The 16,574-nt window shown below is 41.4% G+C and overlaps 1 protein-coding gene across 33 annotated transcripts in view; it reads left to right on the top strand.

Moving 5' to 3' along the window:
• LOC116472985 (microtubule-actin cross-linking factor 1, isoforms 1/2/3/4/5) overlaps positions 1 to 16,574 on the top strand; it is a 404,777-nt gene that overhangs the window by 203,168 nt on the left and 185,035 nt on the right. For 23 of the 33 annotated variants that reach the window (XM_058441923.1, XM_058441919.1, XM_058441922.1 and 20 more), the window contains 8 exons: positions 3,735 to 3,863; positions 4,591 to 4,668; positions 5,285 to 5,446; positions 6,879 to 6,983; positions 7,623 to 7,718; positions 9,358 to 9,489; positions 11,921 to 12,073; positions 14,620 to 14,774. In XM_058441923.1, the coding sequence (XP_058297906.1) occupies positions 3,735 to 3,863; positions 4,591 to 4,668; positions 5,285 to 5,446; positions 6,879 to 6,983; positions 7,623 to 7,718; positions 9,358 to 9,489; positions 11,921 to 12,073; positions 14,620 to 14,774 (1,010 nt within the window). Of the gene's footprint in view, positions 1 to 3,734; positions 3,864 to 4,590; positions 4,669 to 5,284; positions 5,447 to 6,878; positions 6,984 to 7,622; positions 7,719 to 9,357; positions 9,490 to 10,054; positions 10,514 to 10,540; positions 10,976 to 11,920; positions 12,074 to 14,619; positions 14,775 to 16,574 lie in introns of those variants that run through there. The other 10 variants (XM_058441920.1, XM_058441927.1, XM_058441938.1 and 7 more) reach the window with 3 other exon arrangements.

A 16,574-nucleotide genomic window follows, 5' to 3' on the forward strand; every position in this document is an offset into this window, starting at 1 on the left:
TGGGCGACAGAGCAAGACTCCATCTCAAAAAAAAAAAAAAAAAGTACAGGCTGGGCACAATGGCTCACACCTATAATCCTAGCACTTTGGGAGGCCGAGGTGGGCGGATTGTGTGAGTCCAGGAGTTCAAGACCAGTCTGGGCAACATGTGAAACCCCGACTCTGTGGAAAATTAACCAGGTTGGTGCACACCTGTGGTCCCAGCTACTTCGGAGGTGAGGTGGGAAGATCACTTGAGCTTGGGAGGCAGAGGTTGCAAGTGAGCCAAGATCGCACCGTTGCACTCCAGCCTGGGCGACAGAGCAATACCCCATCTCAAAAATAAAAGATTAAACCAAAAAAGTACAACTAAATTATTTTGACTATAGTCATCCTGTTGTTCTACCAGATGCTAGGTATTATTCATTCTTTAACTATTTTTTTTTGTACCCACTAATCATCCCCACCTCGCTCTGATCCCGTACTGCTCTTCCCAGCCTGTTTTGATTTATACATCCCACAACTAAGTGAGAACATGCGGTGTTTGTCTTTCTGTGCCTAGCATATTTCACTTAACATAATAACCTGTAGTTCCATCCATATTGTTGCAAATGACAGATTCTCATTCTTTTTTATGGTTGAATAGTACTCCATTATGTTTAAGTACCACATTTTCTTTCTCCATTCGTCTGTGATGGACACTTAGGTTGCTTCCAAATTCTGGCTATTGTGAATAGTGGTGCAGCAAACATGTGGGAATGCAGATCTCTTTGATACACTGATTTCCTTTCTTTTGAGTATATACCCAGCAGTGGGATTGCTGGATCATACAGTAGCTCTATTGTTAGTGATTTGAGGAACCTCCAAACTGTTCTCCATAGTAGTTGTACTAATTTACATTCCCACTAACAGCATACGAGGCTTCCGTTTTCTCCATATCCTCACCAGCATTTGTATATTGCCTGTCTTTTGGATAAAAGCCATTTTAACTGGGGTGAGATGATATCACATTGTATTTTTGAGTTGCATTTCTCTGATAATCAGTGATGTTGAGCACCTTTTCATATGCCTGTTTGCCATTTGTATGTCTTTTGAGAAATATCTATTCAAATCTTTTACTCATCTTTAATTGGATTATTACATTTTTTTCCAGTAGAGTTGTTTGAGCTCCTTATATATTCCAGTTATTAATCCCTTGTCAGATGAGTAGTTTGCAAACATTTTCTCCTATTCTGTGGGTTGTCCCTTTTTTTTTTGAGACAGAGTCTCGTTCTGTCTCCCAGGCTGGAGTGCAATGGCACGATCTCGGCTCACTGCAACCTTTGGATTCTAAGCAATTCTCATGCCTCAGCCTCCCAAGTAGCTGGGATTATAGGCACGCGCCACCATGCCCAGCTAATTTTGTATTTTTAGTAGAGATAGGGTTCACCATGTTGGCCAGGCTGGTGTCAAACTCCTGACCTCAGGTGATCCACCCGCCTCGGCCCCCTAAAGTGTTGGGATTACAGGTGTGAGCCACCACACCCGGCCTGTCCCTTTCCTTTGTTGATTCACTGTGCAGAAGCTTTTTAACTTGATGTAATCCCATTTGTTCATTTTAGCTTTGGTTGCCTATGTTGGTGTGGTACTATTCAAGAAACTTTTTCCTAGACCAGTGTCTTGGAAAGTATTTCTGGTGTTTTCTTATAGTGGTTTCATAGTTTAAGGTGTTTATCCATTTTGATTTGATTTTTGTGTATGACGACGAGGGACAGGGCTCAAGTTTCATTCTTCTACACATGGATATCCAGTTTTCCCAGCACCATTAATTGAAGAGACTCTCCTTACCCCAGTGTATGTTCTTGGCACATTTGTTGAAAATGAGTTCATTGTAGGTGTATGGATTTGTTTCTGGGTTCTCTATTCTGTTCTGTTGGTCTATGTGTCCATTTCTAGGCTAGTACTATGCTGTTTGGTTACTATAGCTCTGTAGTATAATTTGAAGTCAGGTAATGTGATTCCTCCAGTTTTGTTCTTTTTGCTCAGGATAGCTTTGGTTATTTTGGGTCTTTTGTGGTTCCATATAAATTTTAGAATTGTTTTTTTCTATTTCTGTGAAGAATATCTTGTATTTTTTATAGAGTAAATCTGTTATTTTATTATTATTCTCTCATTGACAGTGGAGTTTATTCTTCATTTTTTGTTGTTGATTGTAACTTTTTTTTTTTTTTTTTTTTTTTTTGAGATGGAGTTTCACTCTTGTTGCCCAAGCTGGAGTGCAATGGCACGATCTCGGCTCACTGCAACCTTTGCCTCCCGTGTTCAAGCAATTCTGTTTCAGCCTCCCTAGTAGCTAAGATTACAGGCATGCGCCACCACGTCCAGCTAATTTTTTGTATTTTCTTTTAGTAGAAATGAGGTTTCACCATGTTAGCCAGGCTGGTCTTGAACTCCTGACCTCAGGTGATCCGCCCACCTCAGCCTCCTAAAGTGCTGGGATTACAGGCGTGAGCCATCGTGCCCAGCCTCAACTTTTTTTTTTTTTTTTTTTTTGAGACAGAGTCTCACTCTGTCACCCAGGGTGGAGTGCAGTGGCGCGATCTCCAATCACTGCAACCTCTGCCTCCTGAGTTCAAGCCAAGCAATTCTCCTACCTCAGCCTCCCAAGTAGCTGGGATTACAGGCGCCCACCACCATGCCTGGCTAATTTTTGTATTTTTAGTAGAGATGGGGTTTCACCATGTTGGCCGGGCTGGTCTCGAACTCCTGACCTCAGGTGATCCAGCTGCCTCAGCCCCCCAAAGTGCTGGGATTACAGGCATGAGCCACTGCGCCCTGCAATCATAGCTCTTAAGTTTAAGCAAGGCTACTATATTCCGCAGTTCCAAGGGGCACTATTTACATGTGTTCAGTGATAGTGATTCAAATTTGATATTGCCCTTATCTAACCCTTTTGTTTTATATTAAATTCTTCCTATGTCCGCATAATATATTTCCCATTTTAACAATAAATAAAAATATCCCAAAATAAACTGGTTGTTTTTTTTTTTTGAGACGGAGTCTTTCTCTGTCCCCCAGGCTGGAGTGCAGTGGCGCGATCTCGGCTCACTGCAAGCTCCGCCTCCCGGGTTCACGCCATTCTCCTGCCTCAGCCTCCCGAGTAGCTGGGACTACAGGCGCCCGCCAACACGCCCGGCTAATTTTTTGTATTTTTAGTAGAGACGGGGTTTCACCGTGTTAGCTAGGATGGTCTCGATCTCCTGACCTCGTGATCTGCCCGCCTCGGCCTCCCAAAGTGCTGGGATTACAGGCTTGAGCCACTGCGCTCGGCCTAAATAAACTGTTTTAAAATTATCTTCCATTGGCCAGTAGTTGATGTCATGAAATGAAGCTAAATATTTTCAGATACTTCTTTGTTATATCAGTTACGATTGTGAAATGAAAAGACTCCATAAAGAGAAATGCCTAAACTGTAAAGTTAAGCATTTTAAGCCTGTGAAGTTCCCTTTCCCTTCTGGTTGATTACTCCAGGAATGCATACTAATAATGCAGCAGCAAAAGGCTGCTCTGTTGTATAATTGGTGGGCTCTGTTCTCCTGCTTCTTAGCGGCGATGATGGCGTAATTTTTTTGTAAGAGGCTGTAGATTGAAGGAGATGGCCTAGATGTCCTTTTGCTCAGTCCTCTACCCCTTGCTTCCTTGTCCTAACATTGGTTCTGACCATTTTTCTACCAAACCAGCAGTAAATTATGTCATATATATTTTTTCTTTTTCAGATGAAACTGGAGCGAGCAGAGTGGGGCAATGACCTGCCTAGTGTGGAGTTGCAGCTAGAAATGCAGCAGCACATCCATACCAGTGTAGAAGAGCTGGGCTCAAGTGTCAAGGAGGCCAGGTTGTATGAGGTGCGTAGCCTTCAGAATCCACATTACAGGAGGGATGTGGGTGGAATGGATGAAAGGACAGTACACACAATAAAGCTGTATTGAAGGAGGAGGGTGCTCTGGAAAAGAATGATGATGAAGAGCGGTTTATGACAAATTCCCTTTTCACATGAAGTGTGTCTGTTAATCTTTGAAATAAACTTGTGACAAAAGTATTTTTATTAACCCCTTTTTACTAAAAAGAAAAGTGATACTGGAAACTGAGGTCAGAATTAGTAAGTAGTGGATGCAGCATCCAAACTCAGGCCCTCTGCCTCTGTAAATTCAGGTACTTTTTACTTCCCCATCTGCCTGCAGTTGAGCGCTGGTATAGAGAAACCATTCACACAGTTTCCTCTCTCCTTCAGTCACTGTTCTATCTTCCCATTTTATATTTCAACTCTTCCCTTCAAAAAAGCAATTGAGTGGGAATCATCAGGCATTGGTTTTGCTTAGAAGCCTACCAGAATTGCTGGAGACACAGGACAGTGAGGTCTGTTATTTGTAATTACCCTGCTCAACTGTTGCCCACTTAGTGCTGCTCCAAGCTATAAAATATGACTCAGAAATTTGTTGTCTAAGCTTCTGTTTTCTTAGAGCAACAAATCCATATCTCTATCTAGATATAATATTTGCATAGTTGCAACCATAACACATAGTTTACTTACTGTTTCTCTAATGTATTTTTATTTCATTCTTTTTTAATCAGGGAAAGATGTCCCAGAATTTCCATACCAGCTATGCTGAAACTCTTGGAAAGCTGGAGACACAGTATTGTAAATTGAAGGTGAGTTTCTGTCAATTCTCTTACATTCTGCTCATAGAGAGTCTGGTTCCCCCCAATCAACTCTCTTCCCTAATTCAGAAATCTACTGGTTTGGCCCTGTTTTGGTTTTCTGCTTATTAGGTTATATCATTTACTATGCACTTATTCATATGTATTATAACATTTTCTCAATTTTCTTAATGGGTCAGAAACTACTGTTCTTGAAAGTTTTAAATAAATAGAACCTATCCTAGGTATTGTGCTTCAGCAAATGTGTGGCTATATGTGCTTTGAGACACCAAAACTAAAAGTTTGAGATTTGTAGAGAGGGGACTTTCCCTCTGATCTGTTGTTTTTCATCCCGGTTTATCAAGATTGTCCAGAGTAGGACAGCCCAGGACCATTCTTTATCCAGGGAGCACCACAAAGGCCTTATGAATTCTGTCTTCTACTTAGGATTGAGAAGAGTTCTGGGAGTCTTATATCAAACTTGTACAAAACTTGAATCTATGGGGAAAAATCCAGAGATTAAAAGCAAATTCATTTCCTGAGTTATTCTCTCCTTTGATGTCAAATGTGCTATCTTCTACAGATACAAAGGCTGGCAGTCTAACCTTATAATCCTTGTTTTGTCTAGGAAACTTCTAGCTTCCGGATGAGGCACCTTCAGAGCCTGCATAAATTTGTTTCCAGAGCTACAGCTGAGCTGATCTGGTTGAATGAGAAGGAGGAGGAGGAACTAGCATATGACTGGAGTGACAACAATTCCAATATCTCAGCCAAGAGAAATTACTTCTCTGTGAGTCTAGCACAGCAGCAGGCCTGTCATATTTATTTAACAGCAGCAGAAAGAGACGGGCTAGTCTGCTGAAAGCTTGGGTGGCTGGAGTTGCACTCTGCTAGATAGAAATAGGGGCCCTACTTAATGCGTCCATGCATGTGAGAAGTGTAAATGGAGAGAGGGACAGTAGAACCCTAGAGTTAATTTATCTAGAATGCATTTAGAATGGCAGTGTCTTGGGTGAATAGAGCAGCAACCTGTAAATTGAGTCATTTCAGAAGCAATACAGCATTGTATTTAAGATTATAGGCTTTGGAGTGCCTAAGTTCAAATTCTTATTCTTCCACTAACTAGCTCTATAACCTTGGGAAGTCATTTAATCTCTCTGGACCTCCATAAAATGAGATAATAGCACCACTTCAAAGCTACCCCCTCCCCTAATAGCACATATTCCCCAAGTGTTGCATAAAAGATTAAGATTTAATAAGCTAATCTAGACAAAGCATTTAGTGTAGTATTGTTTAACTGGGATATACTCTGTACTTTCCACAAATTTCTGAATTCTCCTTAATTATTTTATTAACTTTTTTGTTTCAATCTCTTCGTTTGTAAAATGGGAAGGGAAATTTAACATCGGACAACAGGACACTGCTTTTTATTCTTTTCAATGAAAGATGTAGACAAGTTAGGATTAGTTTTTGCTACTTTTAGTATTTTCACACTCAGAATATTTTTAAAGATTTTGTAAACTATGCAAATAGGGAGTTTCTTGTTTTTGTTTTTAACATGCACTTTAGATACTTTAATTCTATTGATTTAGGGTTCTTAAAAAATATAGGCTTCTCCTGATTGGAGAATGGCATACGATTCTACTGAATTAAAGAAGGAAGAATTGATACTATAATAACAATAAACAGGCTGTGTGAGAACTGAAATTAGGGTATAACAGAGCTATAAAGAAAGTGCTCTGAAAGCATAGTAAGGATCAGTATCCAGCTTCACAGAAGAGCTGGCATTTAAATTGAGCCCTGCAGTTAATAGAATTTAGAGCCAGTGGAGAGCATTGTAGGCTGAATAGTCTAAGCAAAGCCAACCAGTCATTGATACCCATGTCCTGTTGTGTCATGTACTGGTGTGGGTGCTGACATGCAGGAACTGTCCACTCCAGTCAAGTTATCTCCTTTCTCTGGTCCAATGCTTATTCTGTGTTCCCCCATTTTACTCACATCTGGGTCACGTCCCATGTCCTTTGTGAATCATTTTCCAATAATTCCAGTGTTTGTGCCCTTCTCTGAAATCCTCTGGCATGCACTGTTTATACATCTCATTTTGCCACCAATTCTATATTGTAGGTTCCTTTAAAATAGGGGAGGGAACACAGCTTTTATTTATGCTATCCGCTCCCCACTGCCAAGAGCACTTATGCTGTAAAATTGAATTCAATTTTCAGGAGTTGACAATGGAACTGGAGGAGAAACAGGATGTGTTTCGTTCTCTACAAGATACAGCAGAACTACTTTCACTTGAGAACCACCCAGCCAAGCAGACAGTGGAGGTGTGTGACTTGAGAATGTGTGAAGGTCAAATGCTGAGAGGTTGTTGTTATAAAAGTGTTCAAATTAGAGACTTTGTTCCACTGAAGGACTTGGAGGAAGTGTCAGGGAACATTTGTCTTGAGTCTTCTCTCTTTTCATTCCTGACTGTTCCTATGTCCCTCAAAAGCCTGCAAACATTTTTGTTAGTCTAAGGAGACTACTAAGAGAAACAATAGAAGAGACATTGGTTCACAGCTTTTGAAGGAAAAGTGACTTGGACCATATTTCTTCAAATAACTATCCAGACAGATCCTGACTTGACTCTTGTTGGTGTGGTGCCTTTGCCAAAAGAAGAGAAACAGTGGAAGAATTCCAGAGGAATTTATTTATGCCTGGGTTTTGCTACCTAGATCATTTACTTACAACTGAGTGTGGAAGAGACCTTTTCTACGTAACCCCCTCTAACAAAACCATTTTGGATTAAAGGAACACCTCTTACTCGTGGGAAGCATTGAGCAGATGCCAGTCAAGTATCTCCACATCTTTTCTTTTGGCTTCTCTATCATTAGCCGAGTTGTACTTGGAAAATAGTATTGCGCTTATTATATATTGAGTCTGTTAAACTCATGCCCTTCTGTCTGTGTGCTTGTTTATTGCAGGCTTACAGTGCTGCTGTCCAGTCCCAGTTGCAGTGGATGAAGCAGCTGTGCCTGTGTGTTGAGCAGCATGTGAAAGAGAATACTGCTTATTTTCAGGTATGATGGATTTCTGTGTTTGTGTGTGTGTGTATACATATGTATGTTGAAGGTGAGGTTACAAACACATCTGCATTAGTGTGCTTTTGCTGTATAAACCACCACCTTAAAATTTAGTTGCTTAAAACAATAGTCATTTAGATAGCTCGTGATTCAGTAGGTGAGCAGTTTGGGCAGGGCTCAGCTAAGTGGTTCATCTTATCTTGCCTGTCTTACTTATGGCTGCAGACAGGCTGGGGGCTGGTTGGTCCCAAATGGCATTGCTCACGTCTGAGAGTTGGCTAGGTGCTGGAGCACCAACCCATGTGTCTGTAGCATCCAGCAGCTTTCTTCACAAAGTGGCTGTGTTTCATAAGCAGCAAGAGAGAGCAAGTCCTAGAGCACAAGCCCTTTTTTTCTGCTTCTGTCACATTTATTAATGTGCCTTTGGTTAAAGCCAGACATGTGGCTACGCCTAGCTTCAAGGTGAGGAGAAATAGACTCCACCTCTTGATGGGAGGAGCTGTAAAATATTATGACCTTTTTTTTCTTTTTTCAATCTGTCAGAACATGAAAGAATGTACTGCTGGCTGGGCACCATGGCTCACGCCTGTAGTCTTAGCACTTTGGGAGGCTGAGGCGGGCAGATCACCTGAGATCAGGAGTTCAAGACCAGCCTGGCCAACATGATGAAACCCCTTCTCTATTAAAAATACAAAAATTAGCTGGGTGTGGTAGCACACACCTGTAGTCCCAGCTACTTGGGAAGCTGAGGCAGGAGAATTACTTGAACCTGGGAGGCAGAGGTTGCAGTGAGCCAAGATCACACCACTGCACTCCAGCCTGGGCGACAGAGCAAGTGTCTAAATAAAAAAAAAAAAAAAAAAAAAAGGAAAAAGAAAGAAAGAATGTACTTCTTATTTTCAGGTGAGGTGGGAGGAGGAAATAAGCTGTTACCTCTGTTTTTGCCCTAGATTTTTTTTTTTTGAGACAGAGTCTCACTCTGTCGCCCAGGCTGGAGTGCAGTGGCACAATCTCTGCTCACTGCAAACTCCGCTTCCCAGGTTCATGCCATTCTCCTGCCTCAGCCTCCTGAGTAGCTGGGACTACAGGCGCCCACCACCACGCCCAGCTAATTTCTTTGTATTTTTTTAGTAGAGACGGGGTTTCACCATGTTAACCAAGAAGGTCCTCCTGACCTTGTGATCCGCCCGCCTCGGCCTCCGAAAGTGCTGGGATTACAGGCGTGAGCCACCGTGCCCAGCCTTTTGCCCTAAATTAAATAGTCTCCCTGATTATTTCATAGTATGAATTGAAACATTTGATCACTCAACCTTAGGTTTTTCATGAAATACATCCCACAGCCAAACGCCGTACCTAGCCAGAAGTCAAGAGGAAAGAGCAGTGATTTCTGAGGGGATGAAACAGGCTAACTTTTCGGTAGGGTAGGGTTTGGGGTAGTCATAACTAATATTTTTCTGTATGGCTTTTTAAGCCCTTCGGTTTATGTTTCAGTGGTCCTTGTAATGAACTGTTACTAATCCAGTAGGGTGTAATCAGCTTTGCTAAAGCTCTGCACAGTAAAATTGTTCTTTCTTAGTTAACATTCCAGTGTTCTGATGTTTTGAGCAGAAGGCATCCTTCCTTTGTATTCCCATAGTTCTTCAGTGATGCACGAGAGCTGGAGTCATTCTTGAGGAACCTCCAAGATTCCATTAAACGAAAATATTCCTGTGACCACAACACCAGCTTATCCCGCCTTGAAGACCTGCTCCAGGACTCCATGGTGGGTGTTGCCTCAGTGGGGATGATTACTTCTGAGAAAGAGAGTAAACCATATCAGCTGCTGCTGTTTATATCCTTGGAAGCTCCAGGGCAATGGGCCCTTGTTGTAATAAAGTTTGGCTTACATTCAAATAGAGTTTAATCGATGTTGTTCTGTCTCTTTCCTTTTTTCCTTTTCTTTTCTTAAATAAGTTGCTAATAAGATTTCTTTGGGTATGTTATTGAAGTAAAGGCCTAGTCTTCTCCTCTGAGCCACTTGGAGCTCATTATACTTTCTTTGCATTTTTCCTATTTTAATGTAACAGTTGGAGCCAAGGATGAGGTGTTGAGCATGAAAAAAAGGTTGAAGGAGATTAGTTGATATCAAATTCTTTTTTTACGCTCTTATGCAAAAAAAAAAACCAAAGAAATACACCTGAGTCAAAATTTTCCTCCTTGGTAGTTTTCTTTTGGATGATAATTAAAATTGATTTTAATTCAAAGAAACATTAAAATCTTATTTAGATGTAATATTTGGGCAGTTATTTGTGAAGCAATATTAATTTTTAAGAAATAGTTTTACATTCAGTATTTAGTTCAAATCAATTTTATATTCATTTTCTCCAGTGAATTATTTCTTCAGGAGTGCTGGTAATTAAATTAGCAGAAAGACTACTTATATTTAGTGAATGTATATTACACAGTGTTGGCAAGACAAGGCTCAAGCTACATCTCAAATTAAAATAGAAATGTATATGCAATAGGGAACTTACTTTTCCTTTGTGAGAAGCAAGGGGAATCTCGCATTTCAATAGGAAAGTCTAAATAAGAGAACTAGAATAACCCAAAACCGTTCATTTTTTTAGTGGGTAAGATTTGTGAATATAAGTTTTTTTATTTTTATTTTTTACACTTTCAGGTATTGTAAACCTGTGCGTGGTTTTACATTCACCTGGGCAAATAGTCTGTTAATTTAATTAATTTGGAATGAAGGATGAAAACCTGACTTTTCAGATGTTGTCTCTAAAATGTCTCTCTCAGAGGTACTGCAGGTATGAAGGAGGAATATAATCATTGGCTATTATCTCCTCCCTCCCACAGAGTACCTTCTGTCATAGGGTAACTCCTCTGCAATGGTTGTCATATCTTCTCTTCTCGAGGGTCGCTGCTCTGTTCCCTCCTCTCCAGGTCAGGGTCATCGGGTTGGCGGCGTCATCGGGGCATGGAGTCACCTGGGTCTGCTCCTCAGCTTGTCCGTCAGGTTCGGGAGCATCTGTCCTGGCTTCTGGTTCTTTTCAGAACTTTTACCACGCTGAGCACTTGGTCTCTGGAGCTTGAGCTGTTTGGCTGTGGGTTAGACAGAAATTGACATCTTATTGCAAGGAAACTGAAATGGGTAGACCAGCTCTCAAGTATGGAAATGTGGCTGTCTCCCTGATATATTCCATTCCTCTTTCTTAACTAATAAGTTAAAGTTGTATTTCTTCCAATCATGCTCCCGGGGACAGGCACAGGTAGTTTATTTAAGCATTTCTTTTTCTTTACTTGCATATTCTTAGTTCTTTAATGGCATTTCCTAACATTATTAACTCTTTACTCTCATCGCATCTACATCCATCCTAAGAAAGCCCTCTTCTGGGGAGACTTTTATACCTCAAAATGGGCTTGAAACATCTGGGTTAATGGACAAAGTTTATCTTTTACTCTTTAATGGAATTGGCAATGGTTTACTACCAATTTTGTTAACAAGAAGTTTATTCATTTTTAAGATTATTGGATTTGCAGAGATTTGAGAGTTTCAATTTTGCATGATACTTCTTTCTAACCAACCAAATTTATATGACTATAGCACAGCAAATACTAAGAGGTAAACCCTAAATCATTTGTCATGATACCTTCACCAACAGCACTGTTGGTTGAAGAGCTAAGATCTTTCTCTAGAAAGCTTGACTCAGTTTAGGAAAATAAAATATTTGGAGTAGAGCTTGGGAGATATAATTACTTTTAAAAATTTAAATAAGTATAACTAGCTTCTCCTAAGCAGAAAGGGAAGAACTGGTTTCTACCAGTGAGAAATTAACTAATATACCTATTATTGATTTTAACTTTCATGTTCTCCGAATCATGTTTAGATAGGTTTTTTATTAGCTTTATAGCTGTATTTGGAAGCTAGAAGTATTTGTTTTTATTTTGATTTTTGCATGTGGCTTTATGGTTCATTGAAAGTGGCACAGGGAGAAAGCTGCAAAGTTTGAGTGTGAAAGCACTTGGTAGAAGACAGAAACATTCTCTCCTTTTTTCTTTATCCTTGTCTAAGTCTTTAAGATGGCTCCACCAACCATCCCTACTTAACTGAGAGATGACATTCTCTGAGGGAGTGGAGTATTCAGTTTTCTTTGTTGCTTGGTCACCCTGAGTAGCAACATTAATGTCATTTTGTTTTTCTTATCATTTTGTAGGATGAAAAGGAGCAGCTTATACAGTCCAAGAGTTCCGTTGCCAGTCTCGTTGGGAGATCAAAAACCATCGTTCAGCTAAAACCACGCAGTCCAGACCATGTGTTAAAGAGCACCATTTCTGTCAAGGCCATCTGTGACTATCGGCAGATCGAGGTGAGGAGGTAGAAAGGGTACCTCTGGGCCACAGGGGGAAGGAAGAAAGAGGGAAGCCTTCAGTTAGGGTTATGATGATAAGAAAAGACCAAATTATAGTGCTTTTAAAATTAGAATTTAAACATGCTGAACTCTCGGCTATCATTTAAAAAAAAAAAAAAAACTAAACTAAAAACTTTAACCCTATAATCTTGACCTGCTCCCTGCCTCAGTGATTGGCATTATTATCTACTCAGTTACCTAAGTGTTAACAGAGATGGTACTTTGTAGCACTTGGGAGATATCCTTGACTCCCCCGCCCCTCTTATCCTCCACAGCTAATAGGACCATCAAGTTTGTACTAATTTGTAAATATCCCTGCTAATATTACCCTAAGAGCATAAGTGGCTGGGTGGAGAGGCTCATGCCTATACTCCCAGCACTTTAGGAGGCTGAGGCGCGTGTATCACTTGAGCTCAGGAGTTCGAGACCAGCTGGGGCAACATGGGGAAACTGCATCTCTGCAAAATATACAAAAATTAGCCAGGTACAGTGACTTGCAGCTATAGTCTACTCGGGAGGCTGAGGCAGGAGAATCGCTTGGGCTGAGGAAGTGGAGGTTGCAGTGAGCCAAGATCGCACCGTTTGCACTCTAGCCTGAGTGAAACCCTGTCTCAAAAAAAGTAAAAGGCATAAGTTTCTTTCACTTGGATTATTGTATCAGCCTCCCCATTTAGTGCACAAAGGATCCTACCACCAGCATGTTCTTTTTTTAATTTTATTTTTATTTATTTATTTGAGACAGAGTCTTGCCCTGTCGCCCAGGCTGGAGTGCAGTGGCATGATCTGGGCTCACTGCAAGCTCCGCCTCCCTGCTTCACACCATTCTCCTGCCTCAGCCTCCCAAGTAGCGGGGACTACATGTGCCCGCCACCACACCCGGCTAATTTTTTGTATTTTTAGTAGAGATGGGGTTTCACCGTGTTAGCCAGGATGGTCTCGATCTCCTGACCTCGTGAGCCACCCACCTCGGCCTCCCAAAGTGCTGGGATTACAGGCGTGAGCCACCGCGCCCAGCCTATTGTATTTTATTTTTTGAGACGGAGTCTCGCTCTGTGGCCCAGGCTGGAATGCAGTGGTGCCATCTCAGCTCACTGCAACCTCCGCCCCCCAGGTTCAAGTGATTCTCCTGCCTCAGCCTCCCAAGTAGCAGGGACTACAGGTGTATGCCATCACGCCCGGCTAATTTTTTGTATTTTTAGTAGAGACGGGGTTTCACTGCGTTAACCAGGATGTTCTCGATCTCCTGACCTTGTGATCTGCCTGCCTCAGCCTCCCAAAGTGCTGGGATTACAGGCATAAGCCACTGTGCCTGGCCTTTTTTTTTTTTTTTTCCTTTAAATAACAATCCTATGCTTAAATCTTATAATAATTACTCATTGCTCTTGGGAAAAAGCCTAAACTCCTAAATGTGGCTTTAAGTTCTTGAGTAATCTGTCTTTACCTCTGTAGCCAAGACTGGGTCATATCCTTTATTGCCTGGTAAATTGCATTTGTTACACAGTATTATAACTACATACACCACCAGAATATGTGGAAATACAGACTATGCTTGTCTGCTTACCACTGTACCTATTTATTTATTTATTTGTGTTTTGTGACAGGGTCTCACTCTGTGGCCCAGGCTGGAGTGCAGTGGCACTATCATGGCTCACTGTAGCCTTGACCTCCCCAGGCTCAGGTGATCCTTCCACCTCAGCCTCCCGAGTAGCTGGGACTACAGGCATGCACTACTATACCCGGCTAATTTTTGTATTTTTTGTAGAGATGAGGTTTTACTATGTTGCCTAGGCTGGTCTTGAACTCCTGGGCTCAAGCGGCCTGCCTACCTTAGCCTTCAGAAGTGCTGGGATTATGGGTGTGAGCTGCTGTCCCTGGCCAATTGTACTGTTTTTATCTCCAGTGTCCTAGCACATAGTAGACACTCAAGAAATATGTATTATACAAAAGAATGAATGAATTAAAAAATGGAAAAAAAATTTAAAAATGGGACTGCACTTTTGTGTGTCTCGATATTTCTGCCTATAAGTTAGGGATAATAATCTTGATCACTTGCCTCTAAGAGAAAGACGTGATAATTCCAAAATGCTTAAACATTTGCAGGGGTTTGGGTGGGATGATAGGAAGTGGGGAGAGGAAATATCATAAAAACAATGTTTTGATTATTCACCTTCCATTAGTTTTTACTCTAGTAGATTTTTGTGCTGAGATTGCTCTTGAGCCTTTATAGTCTTATTATAACTTTCATATACTGGGTTACTTGACATGTAAACAGGTATTTAATACATATTTATTTCCTTGATTTATTTGGTGTCACAATTTTTCTTGTGTCGTAGATTTATACCTATTATCTTTTGGCAAAAATCAGAAGCCCTCACTAAGTGATAGCAGATCTTTTCTTAAGCAGATTTTTTTCTTAAGGATTTGATAGCTTTGGGATGAGGCACCAGGTAATAATGGGTTGTTGGTTTATCCATTAGCAATCACTGGTAAATTTATCTCTTCAGATTACTATTTGCAAAAATGATGAATGTGTGCTAGAAGATAATTCTCAGCGGACCAAATGGAAAGTGATCAGCCCCACAGGGAACGAGGCAATGGTGCCATCAGTCTGCTTCCTCATCCCCCCACCCAATAAGGATGCCATTGAGATGGCCAGCAGGTAACTTGGCTCAGCTGCCACTGGTACACCCACCTCTGCTGTTGGTCTCAGTGAACCAGTGGAGGGATGAGTGTGCATTTGTGATCTTTTTGAACACAGTTGTAAAGTTCTTCCTGGGAGAGGCTTCTCATTGGAGATATCAAGTCTCCTACTGCCAGCCACATAGTAGATCTTCAATAAATACTTTTGTTCAGCTAAAGTATATTCAGTGATATTTCTTTTTTAAAGAACTCTTGGTTATAAATAGTTTACTCTCAGAAGATTGATTTTTTACCAGCCTGGCCAACATGGTAAAACCTCATCTATACTAAAAATACAAAAATTAGCTGGATGTGGTGGCACACGCCTGTAGTCCCAGCTACTCGGGAGGCTTAGGCATGAGAATCACGTGAACCCAAGAGGCGGAGTTTGCGGTCAGCTGAGATCGCACCACTGCACTCTAGCCACCTGGGCAACAGAGCAAGATTCCGTCTCAAAAAAAAAAAAAAAAAGATTGGGCTGGGCACAGTGGCTCATGTCTGTAATCCCAGCACTTTAGGAGGCCGAGGGAGGCGGATCACTTGAGGTCAGGAGTTCAAGACTAGCCTGGCCAACATGGTGAAACCCCCTTTCTACTAAAAATACAAAAAAAAAAAAAAAAATCAGCCGGGCGTGATGGCAGGCGCCTGTAATCCCAGCTACTTGGGAGGCTGAGGCAGGAGAATCGGAGAATCACTTGAACCTGGGAGGTGGAGGTTGCAGTGAGCCGAGCCAAGATTGCGCCACTGCACTCCAGCCTGGGTGACAGAGGGAGACTCCGTCTCAAAAAAAAAAAAAAAAAGAAGGTTGTTTTTTTTTTTTTGGGTCATTAGTTATCATTAGTTTATTATAAAAGAGAGATATGGAAATCATTTACATGATGAAAGATTTCAGAACTTCAGTGGAATGGGCAGCTTCACGTTGATGCCATTTCTTTTTTTTTTTTTTTTAAATTTAAGTTCTAGGGTACATGTGCACAATGTGCAGGTTTGTTACATATGTATACATGTGCCATGTTGGTGCCATTAACTCGTCATTTACATTAGGTATATCTCCTAATGCTATCCCTCCCCCCTCCCCCCGCCCCACAACAGGCCCCGGTGTGTGATGTTCCCCTTCCTGTGTCCAAGTGTTCTCATTGTTCAATTCCCACCTATGAGTGATGCCGTTTCAGTAGTGACTTATTTCACTCTACGTGCTTTCCAAGAATGTCACCGTCTCTAAATAGGAAGTAATCCTTGTCATCTAGAACTACTTTGGTGCCTCCATATTGTGGGAGAAGAACTTTATTTCCAACTTTCATGCTAACTGGTTGTATCTCTCCACCCTTTCCTTTAGAACCTGATCCAACAGCGACTACTATTGCTTGAAATACTTTTCCTTGAGATTTTTCTGGAAGCATAATGCCGCCTTTGGTTACAGTTTCAGCAGCACTCCTTTCAAACTTTCTTTTCTTTATTTTTTTTTTTTTCTTGAGTCGGAGCCTTGCTCTGTCGCCCAGGCTGAAGTGCAGTGGCACTATCTCGGCTCACTGTAAGCTCCGCCTCCCGTGTTCACGCCATTCTCCTGCCTCAGCCTCCTGAGTAGCTGGGACTACAGGCGCCCGCCACCATGCATGGCTAATTTTTTGGATTTTTAGTAGTGACAGGGTTTCACCGTGTTGGCCAGGATGATCTCGATCTCCTGATCTTGTGATCCACCTGCCTCGGCCTCCCAAGGTGCTGGGATTACAGGTGTGAGCCACTGTACCCAGCCTGAGTGGAAGAAATTTTCTAAACGCTT

Source organism: Hylobates moloch, unplaced genomic scaffold (genome assembly GCF_009828535.3).
Source record: "Hylobates moloch isolate HMO894 unplaced genomic scaffold, HMol_V3 SCAFFOLD_8, whole genome shotgun sequence".
NCBI lineage: Eukaryota > Metazoa > Chordata > Mammalia > Primates > Hylobatidae > Hylobates > Hylobates moloch.